The following is a 19,393-nucleotide window of genomic DNA, read 5'->3' as shown; positions in this document are numbered from 1 at the left end:
AAAGACGTTTCAAACCCATTCCATATTCACCCCCTGATTTCAACGTTTGGCCAAAGAATGGACCTCTTACCAATTTAAATGATAAAGCAATAAAAAATATAAACAAAAATACTTGAACGATATTCTGATATACTGTAGAACCATTCAATGACTTACAAACTTCAGAGTAACTAATTAAGTAACGGAGGGGAATATTTTACAGTTCTTAAAAATATGATTTTAACTTCTTGAGAAATAACCTATAAACCAAGTAATCTCTCTTTCCCCTTTTGCAACAGGTCTTCATGTCATTTGTGAGTAGTACCTTTATCACAAATGGTAATAAAAAAAGCACCCCACCATTTTATCCAACCCACTTAAATGATAAAGTTCATATCTTCCTTAATTTCACGTATAATTTTATATGATTGATCCAAAATACTTAAATCAAGCCACTTGTAATATGATATAATCTTCAATCTTTACATTTATTATAAAATTTGTTCCTTTCTTGCTAAACTTACTCTTCATCTTACTTTAACTTATATAGAATTCATTTGCTTTTAAAGTTTATATCATAAAAATATCATTTAAGTCACGTTCAGCTAGAAAATGGTACAAAAAAGTGATTCAGTTTGTGGTTTATGCATGTAAAACTTACAAGTCTCTTTTGTTCATTAAGAAAATTTCTGATTCACCAAAACACTATGCTCAGCTACTGATTTGAGTTCCTTTTAAGTGATACAGATTGATATTCTCGAGGTCGATGGAGTCTATTATGGTATGCACTTTTCTGTATTATGCATGAAATCTAATAATTCAATGTACTCATATGGTTGGAATATCTATTTCTTTCATGGAAACTTACTAGGAAAAATCTCAAGTACTTGTTGTACCTTGCTCCAATAAGAATATAAAATGCATATTGTTTTTCAGCCATCCCATTCTCCTTTTCTGTAGTCGTCATAGTTGGGGTATACAAAGTAATCCATTTTCGTGTTTTTATTGCGAAGAGCAGGACAAATACTTAAAGAACTTCATTTTTGATCCATTGTTTAGATATAGTGGATAAGAAAAGATTTGTGTTAAAAAGTTAAAATTAGAATCAGAAAGAGGATTAATTTGGTTCCAAGATCCATCCATGCGTTCTTACAATGGAAACACAACATGTTGCTTTTGGTTTGCAGGTTTTTCTGGCTGTCACTGCTATGAGGCTCACCAGCGCCTTGGACTCTCAACCATTGGTTGTAAAATACGCCGCGGCACAAAAGAGACTCTAAGGTTAGTTGATGTGTTGCTAACTCTTACATAAGATTAGGTGACATAGGTTTGTTATATCTGCTGATTGATTTTGATTTTGGTTTCTAATCATGCAGGCATCATATATGCTAAACATCTGATCACCTTGTATAATTCCGAGTTGGTATATGCTTATTAATTTATCCATTCTAAGATTGGAGCCACTTGCTTCTGAAGCTAGTGTTTTCAGTGGAATACTTATGGGGAATATTTCATTGGTGTAGTGTTTTATAGTGTGTAACAAATATAGTACTGAATTTAAACACTCATAATCTATTTACCCTCTCAACTCTCTATATGCTAGTCATATTTATGCAGCTATCATTGCTTTCTGAAATTCATTGAAGAGTGACTATTATTGTATTGATAATGTGTTATTTTGTCTTCCTTCCCATTCTGAGTTTCTTTCAAAAACACAATTTAATAAAAGGAAGAGAGAAAAAAGATCATAGAGTTTTATCTAACCTTAACACTTGGAGTTTCAAAAACCTTTACATTACACTTGTTATAATTTTCTAAGAGGCAAGTGATAGCAACCCTTTGATAAATTATTAATTTAATTCCCCAATCATAAAATTCTACTCAAATAAGTAAAACTGCACTTCTATGCTATAAATCAATGCAATAAGGGCACGCCAAATCCAAAGTTCAGATTTTCAATTGACTAAAACGTGATATTCATTTAGAAAATTGACTTTGAGACCCTCATAAAAAATAGTCATCAAATAAGTCTCTAAAGTTTAAATAATTACCATGTGATGTAAATTTTAATTTTCAAAAGATGCCCCTGACCACCAAATAAGTTTCTAGAAAGACTAATATGGTGATCATTTAAATTTTTGATGAATTATTTAGTGATTATCTTTGGAAGGAAATAGATTATCCTCTATTATTGGACTCTCTAATATTGAGAATGTGAGAAAGTTAGTTCTTAAAATTATTTAATTTAAAAAAAACGTAAAAATTTGTACCATTGAAATTTTGTTTTTACTATATATATATATATATTGTTGGAAAGGAGTAGGACTCATTTCGAAGACCAACTCACTCACTATTGTAATTTTTTGAAGAATATGATTTATGTTTTACTCATATTCAATTCAAACCATTTATTTCTTGAATGTTAATACATGATATTCATTGAGAAAATTGACTTTGAGACACTCATAAAAAATAGTCATCAAATAAGTCTCTAAAGTTCAAATAATTATCTGACGATTGTAAATTTTAATTTTCAAAATATGCATGTGACCATCAAATAAGTTTCTAGAAAGACTAATGTAGTGATCATTTAAAATTTTGATGAATTATTTAGTGACTATCTTTAGAAGATCATTTTCAATTCAAACCATTTATTTCTTGAACATTTAAACAATGTTCTTATAGTACTAATTTGTCTTATAATAACATAGGCTTAATTATAACCAATTATATTATGATTGCACATATTAAAATAAATTTCGTTTAATATACCTAAAGTTAGCATTGACTAGGGGTATTCAAATCCAGTCCAGTCCAAAAATAAAATCAAAAATCGATCCAAAATAAACTAAACAGAATGTGTTTGGATCATGTTGGACTTATTTTTTAAAGACTCATTGATCTGGTCCGGATTTTGGTTTCACCTCTTGGATCCAAACTAATCCAGACCGAATTAGTATGTGAAGTTAAGTGTGTAATGCTTTTAAGTGTCTTCCAAACTTAATCTTAAGTCACAACTCCAAAATTTACCTATATTTTATGAGTGAGAACCACGTACTCCAAAAGTAAGTTTTTTAAACTTACTACTCATCTTAGTCATCAATTCTAGAGAAATTTAATGGTTTAGATCTACCCATTAATTCAAATCATTGAATTTTCCTAGAATTGGTGATCAAGATGTAAAATAAGTATAAAAAACTTACTCTAGTGAATCTCTCCTCATATTTTATTTGTTATATTCTATAACACATATATATGTTGCTATGTTTTAAATTATATTGATTATATTTGATACATTTTTTAGAACTTAAACCAATCTCACAACCAAATGAAGATGATTCAAGTATTGATTTTGATTAGGTGTTTTATCGTTGTGAAAATATTATTGTTATTAATCACAGTAGAACACTCTAAATGTTAAAATTATGTTACAAGTGTTCATATTATTGTTATTGATATATTATCATTTTGTTGTCTTGTTATTGTTGATGTCTTGTTGTTGTTGTTGTTATCATTTTTGTTTTTATTATTATTGTCTTATTGTTTATTACTATTTTATGATGTTATTTACTTATACTATTGTTGCATACATCGCAACGTTGTTTTAATATTGTTGAGCAATATTTTATTATTGTTTTATGCTTAATATTTAGTCATTTTTATGAGTTTTGAATATAAGTGCAATTTCGATATTTTATAAAAAAAAACTGATGCAAACTGAGCCAAAACTGCATATAATATTTGGACCAGATTAAATCGGACATCTTAATATAAACAAACCAGACCGAAACATATCACATATTAATTATGTGTTTAAATTGTATCATTTTTTTTGCTAAAAACTATTCTAAATGGACCACAAACACTCCAAGGATTGAGTAATGCTAGTTTGAACTTTTAATTAAATAAAAAAATAGGATATACTTATCATAACTTATATTTCCCAACAAGGGTCAAAATTATTCTTATTGGGCCAAAACTATAGATATTACCACCATGTTAGAGGACAATACTAAGGGTCCAATTTTATATACTTAACATCAAACAACTTCTTTTTTATTATTGTATTCCAATGTAATTTTATTAACCTATAAACATATAAAAACCCTAAAAAATACTATATACTACTTGGTCTACAATTATAATTTTTTAAGTTCAAAATATGTGATTGAACTTCATGGACTCCCAAATTATAAATGATTAATAAGTTGAAGAACTCAACTAGAGATAAATAGTAACAAATTTTGGGACTAAACGATAATGTTTCAAAAGGTCCAAATTGCAAATAAAATTAAATGACCATGTTATCCCTAAAAGTACAAAGTTGAGGTTTTACAAAATCTCTATTCTTCTTCTCTAAGGTTTAGAATAACTATCAGAGAGTTAACAGTGAGAGAGCGATGGAAGGTGTATCATACGCGCGCATGCCCAGAGTCAAAATCCGTGAACTCAAAGACGACTACGCCAAATTCGAGCTCCGCGACACCGATGCCAGCATCGCCAACGCGCTCCGGCGCGTGATGATCGCCGAAGTACCCACAATCGCCATCGACCTGGTCGAAATCGAAACTAACTCGTCGGTGCTGAACGACGAGTTCCTAGCGCACCGGTTAGGGTTGATTCCTCTGACGAGTGAGAGAGCAATGTCGATGCGATTCTCGCGTGACTGTGACGCGTGTGATGGTGATGGACAATGCGAGTTTTGTTCCGTTGAGTTTCATCTGAGAGTGAAGTGTATGACTGATCAGACACTAGATGTGACGAGCAAGGATCTCATAAGTTCTGATCATACTGTTACTCCGGTTGATTTTAATGATTCTTCTCTTATTCAATCTTCTGATGCTATTACTAATAGGTATTTCTTTTTTTTTTTTGTTCTTTTTTTAGGGTTTCGTTAAGAGGGGTTTCTGTTTTCAACTGGGTATTTTATTTTTCTTTCTATTTCATTTAAATGGGTCTTTTTCGTTTTCAACTGGGTATTTGTTTCTGGCTTAAAGCTTGAGTTTTAATTTATTTTTGTTTCCTTTATATGTTTCCTTCATTTTCATCTGGTTATTTGTTTTTTTATTTATTTAAATGAGTGTTCTTTGTTTTCAAGTTTCATCTGGGTATTTCTTGTTTCAAAATGGGTATTAGTCTTCCTCCCTTTTCTAATGGGTATTCTGGCATAAATATTGTTGGTTTACGTTAATGATATGACAATATAAATTTTAAACTGGGTATTTGTTTTTCTGGACTAGGCAATCCAATTTTGCATTTTGTTTGTTGTTTTCCTTTATGCTGTGACAGTATAAATTGTTGGGATTTTAGGGCAAGATAATTTTTGGTTTAAATCTCAGAGTAAGTGTTTAGTTTTTGGGGGCTAGAGAGGGCGGCTCAGTGTACGAAGCACCCACCTGGTGTTGGTACGACGATGGTAGATATATGCAGTCTTATCCTGCAAGGGGAGAGGTTATTGAACCTGTGAGGCCGTGACATCCATGTCACATGGTAGCAACAACCTTATCATTGCACAAAGGCTCACTCTCAATTTTTGGGCAAAATAATTGTTTTTTTAAATCTAATTTAGATGGCTCTTCTTCGTTTTAAACTGGGCATTCTTTGATATTTGTTGTGTTTCTGAATGCTATGGCAGTGTGAGTTTTTGGTTTCATAGTAGAATTCTGTAATTTGAGTTGTATCCAATTCAGGGGGATTATAATTGTGAAGTTAAGGAGAGGACAAGAGCTGAAGCTTAGAGCAATAGCTAGGAAGGGTATTGGTAAAGATCATGCTAAATGGTCGCCTGCGGCAACTGTCACTTTCATGTATGAACCAGAAATCCACATAAACGAGGATTTGATGGAGTCCCTGACACTTGAGGAGAAAAAAGAATGGGTTGAAAGTAGTCCTACCCATGTGTTTGACATTGACGTCGTTACTCAACAGGTTGAGTTTTTTCTGATTTGTTTTCTTTAAATTTTGGTTATGCACTTTGCACTAATTTCAACACTACTGCTAGTATTTCTGTTATCTATCTGATAATTATCTGGTGCTTAATCTTTGTTTTGTCGCTTATATTCCTTTTCTGAAATTATCTCAAGACATGCACTTTCGGTACCTCACTAATTGTTTCAGAGCAATCTGTGATAGTGTACTTGTCTTGTACACTATGTACTGTCTGATGCGGCTTGTTTAGATTTTAGGGCTAGATAGAATGGGGAATATAGAATTAGGTAGGATAAGTATGCTGGATAACAATTACTTTTCTGCATCACTATCTCTGACCGTTTGTGTTGAAGTAGGGAAGAAAGTATAATTAGACGTGCTTATTTTTTTTCTGCATTCAATGATAAACACCTGTTATTTGATGTATGGAATGATTGCATGGTGCTTCCTGAGAGTAAAATTTGCTTGTTAGTCAACTTCAAGACTGTTTTTTCAATTGTTTATGGGGACAACCTCTAATGTAAGCTTACAGAACCACATATTGAAGGCATACACAGCGACTGAGGGACCATTATTCTCCATATTTTGATGAAGCTAGCTGCCATCTCGAAAATAATATATTTGCCCTCCGGAGTATAAGCATTAACATGATAACTTTTCTGTAAGAATTCAAGTTCATTTAGCAGTAAGGATTTTGTTCAAATGAACATTGATCTTGCCCTCATTCATCCCTCAATTTGTTCTTCTTCCTTTTGCCATTAATCCTTCAGAATGAGAGGGGATTTGTTTTAAGTTGCTTCCATCACTTCCAATGTCGAGGCTGGGTAATAGAAAAATTATTCACTCAAAACTTATGGAAATTGAGCAACTTCATGCAGTGTCATTCTGGAAGGTGAACAAACTTGATTCCTGAAAAGATTTTGAACAAATTTTTTAAATAAGATGTTGGTATCAAGATTTGTGATACAGCTATAGCATAACTGATTGTTGTAGCATCTCCAGGAGCATTATCTGGATTCTGGAGAAGATATGATACACTTTCAGACTTTTTTCAAAGCATTAAGCTATTGAAATTGATGTCTTATTTATTCAACTATTTCAACCACTTTGTGCTGTATACATTTTTGTCTTTGTCAATTGTTGATATGTTACTGAATACCCAGTTCCGTCTTAATATATTTCTTATATCAAATAAAAAAAACATTTGAAGATTCTGTTTGTTATTTGCTACTATGAATCCTTCTTGGTGTATTGTGCATTATTATTAAAAGGCTTAAATATGTTTTTAGCCCCTGCAAATATAGGAAAATTTGGTTCTAGTCATAGAATTTATTTTTTTGTTTTAAGTCTCTACTTTAGTTGATCATTTTTTGTTTTAGTCCCTGTTACTCCGTTAGTGATGCATCAACACCACAATTGGTCATGTCATCTATTGATATGGCATGTGTCATGTGTGAGTGTTAGCTACATTATCATTAGGAACTAAAATCAAAATTTAGGAATATAAAACAAAAAAGTAAAATTACAAGGACTAAAACCAAAATTTGGTAAATCTGCATGGACCAAAAAGCATATTTAATCCTTATTAAAACAAGTTTGCAATCCTTTGGTTGTTTGTCTTGAGGTCATTTATTGTGGCTAAGATTTTAGCTTTTTATCAGGTTACAGTGGTTGACCCTGAGGCATATACCTATGATGATGAGGTGATTAAGAAAGCAGAAGCAATGGGCAAACCTGGGCTTGTAGAAATCAATGCAAAACAGGATAGCTTCATATTCACAGTCGAATCTACTGGTGCTGTTAAAGCTTCTCAGTTACTACTAAATGCCATAGAAATTCTCAAGACGAAGCTGGATGCTGTGCGGCTATCCGAAGATACAGTGGAGGCTGATGATCAGTTTGGTGAGCTAGGTGCGCATTTGCGTGGGGGATGATGAAGTCGATATAAGGAATTTACTCTTGTTTTCCTGAACTTGTTTGTTGCATGCTGTGTTTAACTGAATAGCTGCCAGCATGTGCTTCCTCATTGAACCAAAGATGCTAATTATCATTATGATCCCTTTTATATAAACTATCTTTCAAGTTTAAGCCAGTTAAACAGTGCTACCATGTAATGTAATCTATTTTCTTTTTCTTGTTATGTTTATGTTTACACTTGAAGCAGTTATGCTTTCATTCCATCAACTATTAAGTAGATAAGGGTAGAAAAGCATCTTTGTCATCTGTGGCAAAGGGTAGAAATAGAAAAGCATTAGTGATTGAGACTAACTGCTTATTTTCACCACTTACAATGTGTTTAATGGTGGTTTTATTTGTGAGTGCTTGGAATGCTAGAACTGGTGGAAGTTGTCAGTTAATAGAACCTATATGAAACTGGGCATTGATAAAATAAAACATGTTTTGTAGAGCTAAAATGAAAAGAAAAAAACATAGGTACCGGTGATTGTTTTAGTTGATGCATATCTATGTTTGCTTTTCCATAAGCAAAATCTGGGTTAAAATCAAGCAAGTGTGCTGTGGTTAAGCATCTACCTGATGGAGGAACAAAAATGAAAGAGATCATGTATTAGACTTGTGCAAGTGAAAATTTTACCACAAAATTATAAAATTTACAATGTTACAATGTTGGATGGTAATATGTCATTAAAAGAATAAATTCAACATAGTAGAGATGAAAGTAGTAGAGATGAAAATATTACTCTTGGTGAGTAGAAATATTAAACAAGATATTATGAATGAACGTATTAGATTGAAAGTTTGGCTAGCTCCTATTATAGAAAAAATGGTAGAATCATGCCTTATGTGGTTTCACATGTATTTAGAAGCCTCATTAATGAGAGTAGAACAAATGGAGGTTAGTCCAATTTCTAGAGGTGGGGGAGGCCATGAAATATCATAAGACGAAACAATTAGGAAAGATCTGTATATCAACCTTTTGTCAATAAACATGATTTATGTTAGAATATCATTGGTTTGTCAATCTATGTTCTATGTAGCTAAGCTCATCTAATAAGATTTAGAATTGATTGTTGTAATGCTTACTAGCATATACAATCCATCAAGTTGAATCATATACAAGCATTCATAATCTTAATAATTGTAATAACTAATATTAAGTGATCCTAAATAAGAAAAAAGGGCAGTGTTAAAAAATGCCATAAAGCTACAGCTTAGCAACATTTGTTTGATGCCCTTGGTGTTCTTGAAGCAGATATATAACTCTCTATAGCTATCACATAAATCCTTGTCTTTGTTTGACCTTTACTTTCCATTGACCTTAATTTGGATAATGATTTGATTGAATTTACCAGAGGACTATGTTCATGGTTCTCCTTTTACGTCCCTCTTCATCTTGTGCATCTTGGTCGCATTGATTAATAGAATCATCATCTTCACTTGAACTATGCTCGTCAAAAAGCTTCTTTCCCTCTATGTTTTGATTCTTACTAGTAACCCTTTCTTTCTCATAATGGTTCTTCAATTTACTTATTATTACACAATAAGTGAGCGTAGCTTTGCTATAATATTAGAATAACAACCACCAAGACAGAAAGATTTCAAACTTGGTAGCAAACATTAATTGATGAAACAAGGCCACAAACATGAGCAAACGTGAAAAGCAGAACTAGAAGTATCACATTGAAGCTTATGAAGCAAAAGTATTTTGTCTATGATATAATAAGCTTATTATGATTAGTCTCAACGGAATGGTAATACTACATCTTAGTGACAAAGATGTCACATATGTCTCATTCCAGGATAAGGTATACGTCTACTCCCCTTATACTCACTACGTGGAACACTCATAATATATTAAGCCGCCTTTATAATAATAACCAGTCCTGGGGTAATCCAAGTTTAATCCAGCACAATCTTGTCTAGCAAACAAAACGGTGAAGGAGGACGAAATTGAAGGGTCTGGTGATTCATGGTCTAACCGATTTGACCAGCCAGTACCGTTCACAACACTACTTTTCAGTTTTCACACAACAATTGAAGTGACACATCACATGCACCAAAACTATACAGTCATTCACAGAAGCTACCTCTTGTTGTATCTCAAATTCATGACAACTACAGATAGATCGTAGTTAGAGTTGCAAACAAGAAGTTACTCAAATTCATCTATCAAATTGGCTACTTGAAAATCTTATTTATTTTTTGGGTGTCAAATCTCCCACATCATCCATTTAAAGCTTCAAAATCAAAAGAGTGAAAATCATTATCCCACAAATATGAAGCTCATGAGAAATACAAATAAAAGTAGTCAATATCCATGGACCAAATGAGAAAGGAAATCAAACAATTCATAGCTTCCCAGTTTAACATTATCTAAATCATGGGTCGTAATTGGCAACAATATCAGTGATTGGAATCTTCTTCTTCACAGAACTTGGAGTACTTGTCTGAATCCATCAAGTTGTTTAGTTCACCATTATCACTCAATTCAACTTTAATTATCCACCCATCTTTGTAAGGACTTGAGTTCACCTATAAGAACAAAAGTAACACAAGTTGATATAATAAATTCACTATGAAACTTAAACATTATGCAAGCCTAGTGGTCCAAGACTTGGGTAGTAAAAAGGAGCAAAAAACTGTAAAAATACACAGAAAACACAGTTTCATTATCTTGTCTTTGTTGTAAAAACTTTTGAGAGTTGGACAATAAAACTTACCAAAGCAGGAGAGCTGCTAAGCTCTTCATTAACTTCAACCACTTTTCCAGAAACAGGAGAATTAATATCACTAGTAGCCTTCACACTTTCAACTGCACCAAAACCTTCTCCTTGTGTTACAGTTGCTCCTACTTCCGGCAATTCGACATATACAACATCACCTAAATGATCTTGGGCATGGTCAGTTATGCCAACAGTTGCAGAATTTCCGTCCACCTTGACCCACTCATGAGAATCAGCATACTTCAGATCTTTCAAAACTGTAGGTATAACAGAGAAAGGAATGGCAGATTTATCAGAAAAGGCAATAATTGACATTATTCCTAAATCTCTGAACAAATAAATGAATCAAGTGGAATTTTTTCTTGCATCATTGTTAACATTTGACAAATAGGAGATCTCTTGTAGGTGCAGCATAAGAATTTGATAAAACAAGATACTTTTAGAAGAACCTTACTGATACATACATGGTAGAGTGAGAGAGATCACAGAGAAATAGATTAAATAAAAGAAAAAATCAATCATATAATCAAAAGAATAACAGCCTCTTCCATCTCTATCTTGCTTTGGATATCTACTTCAGATGCTCAAAAGTTAGCTACACTAGGACAATCTAAAGGCCATATTCATGCCAAAACTACTCTGACTCGGTTAGAGGAAGCTATAAATGTGGACACAAGCTTTGGAAGTAGATATCTTTCATATAAGTCGAAATATGACAGAGTATATGAAATGTAAATTTAGAAAGAGGCATACAAACCCTACTCTAGAGTTAAATATTAGAGATCGTATCATACCACAAGTCATTAGATTTACATATCTTGAGTCAACCATACAAAACAACAAAGAAATTGAGGGAGATATAAATGATAAGATTGAAGCGGGGTAGATAAAGTGACTGAGTGTAGTAGATGTTGGTGTCATATAAATGTGTGACTCAAGCTTAAGGGTAAAATTTACCGCACAATAATAAGACCGCAATGTTTTATGGGACTACCATGTGTTTGGTATAGATTGTATTTTTCTATTTTGTCTAAATTATAATATATGAGATTATAAACTAAAAAAATAAATAAATCTATCTTTTTCTAGGCTTATAGGAATTTTTTATAAACCAAGTTGGTTACCAAACAAGCTTAGATTATAAAGAAAAGTTTATAAACCAAAATAAGCAATAAAGAATTCAAACCAAGCATGAGGGTGAGAATGTTGTATTGAATGAATGAATAAATTAGATAAGATAAGATTAAGAATGCATGCATTAGGAACAAAGTGAGGGTACTTTATATTATAGAAAAGATGACAAAATCACACCTTAGATGGTTTAGGCATGTCTAGTATAAACCATTAGAAACTCCAGTAAGGAGAGTAAGATTAAATGAAGGTTAATCCAATCTCTGGAGGTAGAAGAAGGTCAAGAAAAATCATTAGTGAAAGGATTATAAAAAGATTTAGAGACTAATGTTTTATCAATGAATATGATGCATGATAGAGCATTATAACATTATTTAATTGTGAGTGTAACCTAGACATAGTCAGCAGAGAGATTCTTCTACACAAGTATCCAGCTTAAATGTTAAGCATATTTTATATACGAGCATTAATAATGTGTCAATTTTGTATCAACTTTATCAGCACAAGTGGTTCAAGCAGTTTAAAGACAGAGAATAGTTTTACTCCGAATACAACTGGAATAAACCAAAGTGGTGGACTGGTGGCCATATCATATTTCATGTATGTATGCAATTGCAGAAGTTTAGCCTTTTGGGGAATATATTCTACATCGTTCACATAAATTATTTTAGATACACATTTAATCTAGCATGATTCAAAACTTGATTAAAGTATGAGGAAAAAGTGATTTTAACGAAGGAAATGCAGTTTTTAGAGAATTTTGAAGCTTATTTAAAATTAAAAAAATATTAAAAAACAAATGACTATTTTAAAATCAATCCCATTTTCCCACTAACCTCTGCAGAACTAACAAACAAATATTTTTAACCTAAATGAAATATGTCATACTTTCTTTTTGTGATTTAATATATCAAAATCTTTATAAGACTGATTCAACTCTAACACATTATTCAAAATCTTAACTTTTTGCAGCTAATCTAAATATAGTTAATGTTCAAAACCCTCACGCCACTACCCAATATTTTGTCCCTACCCTTGTCGTCGTGGCTAGCCATACAAACAAACGGGACCCACTACAATGCCAATGCAACCCATTAAAACTTGAAATCATAGAATATTTGATATTGGACATTAGTGACGGTGGTTTTGCTGATGCCACTTTCTCCCTTCAAAACCTACCACCACCATTAACATGACCATAACCAATACCAGAGACATTGAAGGATTAATCATAAATAGATGGATCAAGAATAGACCCACATCATAATATGAAAACAACATGATTATAAATAATCAATAAAATAAAACATAAACATAAAACATGAAAAACTATGAGATCATAGATAGAGAATAAGATTAAGAAGGGAATAAAATGGTTACTCGTAGAAAATGGTCTGTTGAAGAGAGAAATTCTGAGATAGGAAGCAGCTCTTGAAGCCCACAATTGTCTGCAAGCCATAACTCTTTCTCTGGGTCTGTTTTAGTAACACTTTGTTTTGCTCCAGAGCTTTTTATTGAGCAGAACTTGTGTAGGGTTGGTGAAAGTTTCGTTTTTTATTATTTATATTCAACATTTTTTAGATTTAAATCAATAGGAAAAATAATTATTAATGTTGGTGGTAACGTAAATTACAGTTGTTTTTTGTGAGAACGAATCTATAGGGAAAATGCACAGGAGTAAAGAAAGGTGGAAGTCCCGAGTTGGTGAGAATTTGATTTAGCATAAATAAATTTAATTGATTTTAAATAGAATTTATATATAAATCTATAATTTAATATATGTGTATTGATAATGTAATAGTTAAATGCACTCTCCCTAAATCATCAATTATGTATTAATTATCACTAATTCTTAATAAAAGTAATAGAAATGAAAACTATATAATATTTTAATAGTAGAGTTAATTATATTGATATTTTAATGAAATTGTATAAATCACCCCCACTTATCTACACATACACAAATCTCCCGTAGTTTTTTATATTTTCATTACACTGACTACCCTCGCATGATAAATAAGTATAATATTTTAAATAAAAAAATGTGATAAATGCAATTATGTTAAGCAAAATATGGTATTTCTGAGGAAAAATCCAAATAATATACAAATCAATGTATCTTTATTATTTTTTGTTATAAAATGTATCAACAATTTTAAAGAGGTATTGTTTAAATTGCTTATACATATCATAACAAACCAAAAATAATAAAGAAGTATCGACTCATATATTATTTGGACTTGTCTTCACAATATACCATATTTTGTTAACTTAATTGCATTTATCACATTTTTTGTTTAAAAAATTACACTTATTTCTCATGTGGGGTGGTTAGTGTAATGAAAGTATAAAAAATAGGGGGATTTGTGTAGGTGTAGAAAAGTGAAGGGTAGTTTGTGTAATTTTGCCACAACTCAGGGGTGTCGATATAATTTACTCTTAATAATAGTATAACAAACTTTTACATAAATAATATATAAAAATTAAATCCATAAACTTAAAATATCATTATTTGAGTAGAGAAATCATCAATTATGTATTAATTATTATTAATTCTTAAATAAAAGTAATAGAAATGAAAACTGTATAATACTTTAATAGTATAATAAACTTTTATATGATAATACATAAATATTAAATCCAAATTTAAGATATCATTATTTGAGTAGAAAGTTGGTTCACTAGAGTAAATCTTAGTTGAATCTTTAAGTATCATACAAGGTCATATAATATTTTTTAATTTCTATGAACAATACTTATTATGAATGGTAGTCACATAGGAAAAAAAAATTATGTTTCAACTGATATGGTGTGAATACTCTTGATTAACATAAAATTTAAAATATTATGGTGTGTAGATTAAGAATGATTATTAGATATGGCAAAAAAACTCGACATGTGAGTACTCATAGAAATACCTACAAAAATAACTTACGGGTGGAAATGAATTTTATGATACATGCCCCGTGGATATCCACAAATTTATAAACTTAGAGACTCTTCCTAGTGTAAGAGCAGCGTTGATAAGCTAGTTCCGTGCTAGCACTATCAATTGTCGACGTAATGAGTGTTTTCTATACTATATATTCGACATGTAATACCCGCTCTCCACCAGTCGGAAGATTGCCACCAGTTACTCTAGATTTATAACATCTCCGACATTGGATCACATCCTTAACGATCAAATGTCTTTCATCTGATCCTTTCCCGACTTTATTTCAGCTTTCAGTTTACTCGCTCGCCTCTTTCTTCTGCATTCGAAACTGCAGTTGCAACATCTTCTGAACCTTGCCCTTTAAGATTATATATCACATACTTTATTATGATTTCATAATAAATTACACGTATTTGACTATGATTATAAATTTATCATATTATTCATGTAATAATTATTTTTATATATTAATTATTACAAAATATATAATTAAAATTAAAAACCCTTGGGTACCCGCAAATGTCCGCTACCCGCGTAAGTACCCTCAAATATTGTGGGGTTTGATAATGGGGAAGCAATGCTCGCGTCCGCCCGTACACATTAACATCCCTAGTGATTATGTATCAACTACATAGCTTCTCTCGCATGGATCTGTTTCATCTGATCCCTGTGGTAGATCATTGAGGAGTGCTTATGATCTTCATAGTGGAGATCAATTTCTTCGTATTTTCTACAACCTTTGATAAGGCTAATTAGAAATTCAAACTACGAAGATACAAATTATGACATAGGTGAATTTGAAAGGAGACAAGTTTTCCTTGTCTTCACACACTCTTTACCATTGCACTACCATTGCAAAACTTTCACTCATTCCCTTTTTTGTTCTCTCAAACAAAAATAACCATAATGTGCCCTAAAAAAATATACGAAAAAAACGAAAAAGACCATAACCTTAATCTCCATCACAATGAAATTAATACCAACAAAGTAGTGAATAGAAAATGTTGAATTTATGTCACCATACTCTTCATTAACCTCCTTTTCATCGTAAGAATATTGGGAAATTCAGAACCAATTTCCCTCCTCTGTGTGATGCAAAATGGGCACTTGCGGAAGCGACAAATAGATAAAGAAAATAGAGAGAAGTAGAACAATAATACCAAGAATTTTAACGTGGAAAAACCTCCTCAATGTGAGATGGAAATAACCACGAGACCTAGTCTAGAAAATATCTCCACTATAGAAAGTAGGATTACAATATTTGACTCTCTCTTACAAAGAAGATAACACTCAATCTCTCCCAAAAAGGATGGAAATACAACATATCTAGTATCTCACTAGGAATCCAAATTTCACACTATGTGGATAAAAACTCTCTCACTTTCTCTCTATGATATTTTTCTCACTTGCTTGTTGTATCTCTTCCTCACAAGTCCCTTATATATATAGTGAAGGGGAGGAAGGCTCCATCATAAAGACATAATGGAGGATTAATTGATGTCATATTTTTCAAGACACTTTGAAAAGTGCTACTCCAACTTTCTAAGTTAAACTTCATAATCTCAAGACTCAAGGAGTAATTCCAAGACCTTGGAATAACCATCATTGAATTATTCAATGGTTCATCTACCAAGATTCATTGGTCTTGCTTCCACATCAATTAGGAAGGATTTCTAACAAATCTCCCCCTTCCTGAATTAATTGATGGATATCACCAGTCCTGCACCTCTGTAACAGTCTGTTAGCTTCTTGAGTGAAACTGTCTTGGTCATCATGTCGGACCAGTTATTATATGTATGAATTTTCTCTAACTGCAACTCACCATCCTCCAAAGCATTTCGTATCTAATGATAACAATAATCAATGTGCTTTGTCCGAAAACGTAGGATTCTTAGCTAGGTGAATTGCACTTTGGTTATCACAGTGCCAAAACATATCTATCTTGAACATGACCAACTCATGCAAGATGTTTTTCATATATTTTATCTCCTTGTCAGCTTCAGATGCTGCAATATATTCAACTTTAATTGTTGATAATGCAACACATCTTTGTAACTTGATGTGGATTTTCTGGAATCTACATCTCCAGCCATGTCAGCATCTATGTATCCAACTAACATAGGATCTTCATTACCAAAGCATAAACATCTTTTGGTAGTTCCCCTTAGATATCTCAATATCCACTTTACTGTATTCAAATGCTCTTTGTTGGAATTGGACAAGAACCGACTCACAACTCCAAATGTGTGGGCAATATCTGGTCTTGTACAAATAATAGCATACATTAGGCTTCCTACCACAGAGGAATAAGGCATTTTGCTCATTTCTTTCCTTTATTCATCACTAGTTGGACATTGCATTGTTGTTAACTTGAAATGTCCAGCAAGTGGAACACTAACATGCTTTTCCTTATCCACAGAGGAATAAGGCATTTTGCTCATTTCTTTCCTTTATTCATCACTAGTTGGACATTGCATTGTTGTTAACTTGAAATGTCCAGCAAGTGGAACACTAACATGCTTTTCCTTATCCATGTTGAATCTCTTGAGAACTTTCTCAATATACTTCTCCTGTGATAGCCATAACAACTTCTTGGAACGATCTTTGATTATCCTTATTCCAAGGATCTGCTTTGCAGGACCCAAGTCTTTCATAGCAAAAGACTTGCTTAAAGCATTCTTCAAACCAACAATCTTGGTCTTGTCACGCCCAATGATTAACATATAATCAACATATAAGAGGAGGATAATAAAGTTTCCATATTCATACCTTTTAATGAATACACAATGATCACCAATTGTCTTCTTGAAACTGTATTTGGTCATGAAGGATTCAAACTTCTTGTACCACTGTCTCGGGGCTTGTTTCAGACCATATAAACTCTTATTCAGACGACACACTAAATGTTCCTTGCCTGGTTTTTCATAATCTTATGGTTGTTCCATATAGATTTCTTCTTTGATGTCTCCATATAAGAAAGTTCGTTATTTTGACATCAAGTTGTTCAACTTCTAAGTCTAGGCTAGCTGTTATACCCAATGCTACTCTTATGGAGGAATACTTCACCACTGGTGAGAATATCTCATTAAAATCATCTCATTTCTTCTGATTGCATCATTTCACAACAATCCGAGCTTTGTACCTTGGTCTTGAGCTTCCTTCTTCAATTTTAAGCCTATAAACCCATTTGTTTTTCAAGGTTTTTCTTCCTTTGGGCAACTCCACCAGATCATAAGTATGGTTCTCATGTAAGGAGTTTATCTCATCTTCCATGTCTTTAATCCAATCCTCTTTATCATATGTCTGCATAGCTTTTAGGAAGTCTTCAGGTTCACCATTATCTGTCAATGTGATATAATATTCTTCAGGATACTTTGAAGAAGGTATTCTGCCTCTTCTGGAGTGCCTTAATTCAACTTGCATCTGATGCTCTACTAGCTCGGATTCTTGATGCATTTGTGTGTCAACCACCACTTCATCATAATCTGACTCTTCATTAATCTAGTTAAGTTCAGTGTGAGTAGGATCTGCCTGTTGATGTATCTGATATGGATCTATCTGATGATCAGGATTTGTTTGTTGAGGAATCTCTCCCCCAGAATCAATGCAAACTTTGGACTTGCACTAGCTTTTCTTCTGAACATCTATGATCATCTGATTCTCAAAGAACACAACATCTCTGCTTCTGACAATTTTCTTGTTTATTGGATCCCACAGTCTGTACCCAAATTCATCTTTTAGAGACCAAGGTAAATGCACTCCTTGGTCTAAGCATCCAACTTCTTTCTCTCATCTTTTGGAATGTGAATGAAGGCTCTGCATCCTAATACTCTCAGGTGCTTGAAGTATGTATTCTTCTTGTACCATACTTCTTCTGGAATTTCTTCATTCAGGGGTCTTGAAGGTGTTCGATTTATGAGATCCACTGCAGTCTTCACTGCTTCACCCCAGAAAGACTTGGGGAGATTTGCATCGTGCAACATGCATCTGATCTTCTTTTCAATTGTGTGGTTCATCCCCTCAGCTACTCCATTCAACTGAGGAGTCTTTGGTGGTGTCTTCTCCAGTCTCATACCAAAAGCCTTGCAATAGGCTTCAAATGGACCATGATACTCTCCACCATTGTTTGCTTTCAGACACTTCAACTTATTCACAGTCTCACGTTCTACTAGTGCATGGAACTATTTGAATACTGATAGTACTTCATCTTTGCTTCTCAACAAGTACACCCATACTCTTCTCGGGTTATCGTCTATGAATGTGACAAAGTAGTAGGCTCCTCTAAGAGATCTTTCAGGTGGTGCACAAACATCTGAATGCACCAATTCAAGTACTTCATCTCTCCGTGATGGATTGTATGTTCTCTGAAAATTGACTCTATGTTGTTTACCAACAAGACAATCAGTACATGAATCTAAAATTTGACCTTTTATACCTAGAAGGTGGTCTTTGGCGAGAATCTGAAGTGTCTTCTCACTCATGTGCTCCAATCGCCTATGCCCAAGATCTTTGGAGTCGGTAGCAACATTTTCTTCTCCAGAACAAATTCCTCCTTGCATAATGTACAAAGATCCTTCCTTTGAGCCTATAGCAATAACAAGGTTGCCTTATGCTAGTTTCCATTTTCTAGCACCAAATTGGCTTACAAAACCAGCATCATCCAACTTACCCGTTGAGATAAGGTTGAGACGCATATCTGGGACATGTCTCACCTCCTTCAGTATAAGATTTCCTCTTG

At 32.8% G+C, this 19,393-nt stretch overlaps 2 protein-coding genes and 1 long non-coding RNA gene across 5 annotated transcripts; 2 read left to right on the top strand and 1 right to left on the bottom strand.

Annotated features, from left to right (window-relative positions):
* On the top strand, nt 623-1,645 carry LOC109331719. The gene is made up of 3 exons (XR_002105838.1): nt 623-760; nt 1,167-1,260; nt 1,356-1,645. It is a non-coding gene; the product is annotated as an uncharacterized LOC109331719 (long non-coding RNA).
* LOC109331793 (DNA-directed RNA polymerases II, IV and V subunit 3-like) lies at nt 4,307-8,045 on the top strand. Its single transcript, XM_019566511.1, has 3 exons — nt 4,307-4,834; nt 5,670-5,907; nt 7,569-8,045. Exons 1-3 carry the CDS (start codon nt 4,380-4,382, stop codon nt 7,839-7,841), a joined length of 966 nt encoding a protein of 321 aa, XP_019422056.1. The 5' UTR covers nt 4,307-4,379; the 3' UTR covers nt 7,842-8,045.
* On the bottom strand, nt 10,083-13,265 carry LOC109330545 (glycine cleavage system H protein 2, mitochondrial-like). Of its 3 annotated transcripts, none has more exons than XM_019564770.1 (3): nt 13,101-13,265; nt 10,587-10,846; nt 10,083-10,398 (listed from the first exon to the last, which is right to left on the bottom strand). In XM_019564770.1, exons 1-3 carry the CDS (start codon nt 13,177-13,179, stop codon nt 10,270-10,272), a joined length of 468 nt encoding a protein of 155 aa, XP_019420315.1. In that variant the 5' UTR covers nt 13,180-13,265; the 3' UTR covers nt 10,083-10,269. The 3 variants fall into 3 exon arrangements, with proteins under 3 accessions (XP_019420315.1, XP_019420317.1, XP_019420316.1); XM_019564772.1 differs by lacking the exon at nt 13,101-13,265 and adding an exon at nt 11,384-11,408; XM_019564771.1 differs by lacking the exon at nt 13,101-13,265 and adding an exon at nt 11,054-11,126.

Source organism: Lupinus angustifolius, chromosome LG17 (genome assembly GCF_001865875.1).
Source record: "Lupinus angustifolius cultivar Tanjil chromosome LG17, LupAngTanjil_v1.0, whole genome shotgun sequence".
Taxonomy (NCBI): Eukaryota; Viridiplantae; Streptophyta; class Magnoliopsida; order Fabales; family Fabaceae; genus Lupinus; species Lupinus angustifolius.
This window is presented reverse-complemented; position numbering and strand designations above follow the sequence as displayed.

Coding starts and splice junctions, on each gene's coding strand:
- LOC109331793 (XM_019566511.1), top strand. CDS start 4,380: ATGGAAGGTGTATCATACGCGCGCATGCCCAGAGTCAAAATCCGTGAA. Junction 4,835..5,669: donor TCTGATGCTATTACTAATAG/GTATTTCTTTTT, acceptor TATCCAATTCAG/GGGGATTATAATTGTGAAGT. Junction 5,908..7,568: donor TTGACGTCGTTACTCAACAG/GTTGAGTTTTTT, acceptor GCTTTTTATCAG/GTTACAGTGGTTGACCCTGA.
- LOC109330545 (XM_019564770.1), bottom strand. CDS start 13,179: ATGGCTTGCAGACAATTGTGGGCTTCAAGAGCTGCTTCCTATCTCAGA. Junction 10,847..13,100: donor CAACAGACCATTTTCTACGA/GTAACCATTTTA, acceptor TTATACCTACAG/TTTTGAAAGATCTGAAGTAT. Junction 10,399..10,586: donor TTAGCAGCTCTCCTGCTTTG/GTAAGTTTTATT, acceptor TTGTTCTTATAG/GTGAACTCAAGTCCTTACAA.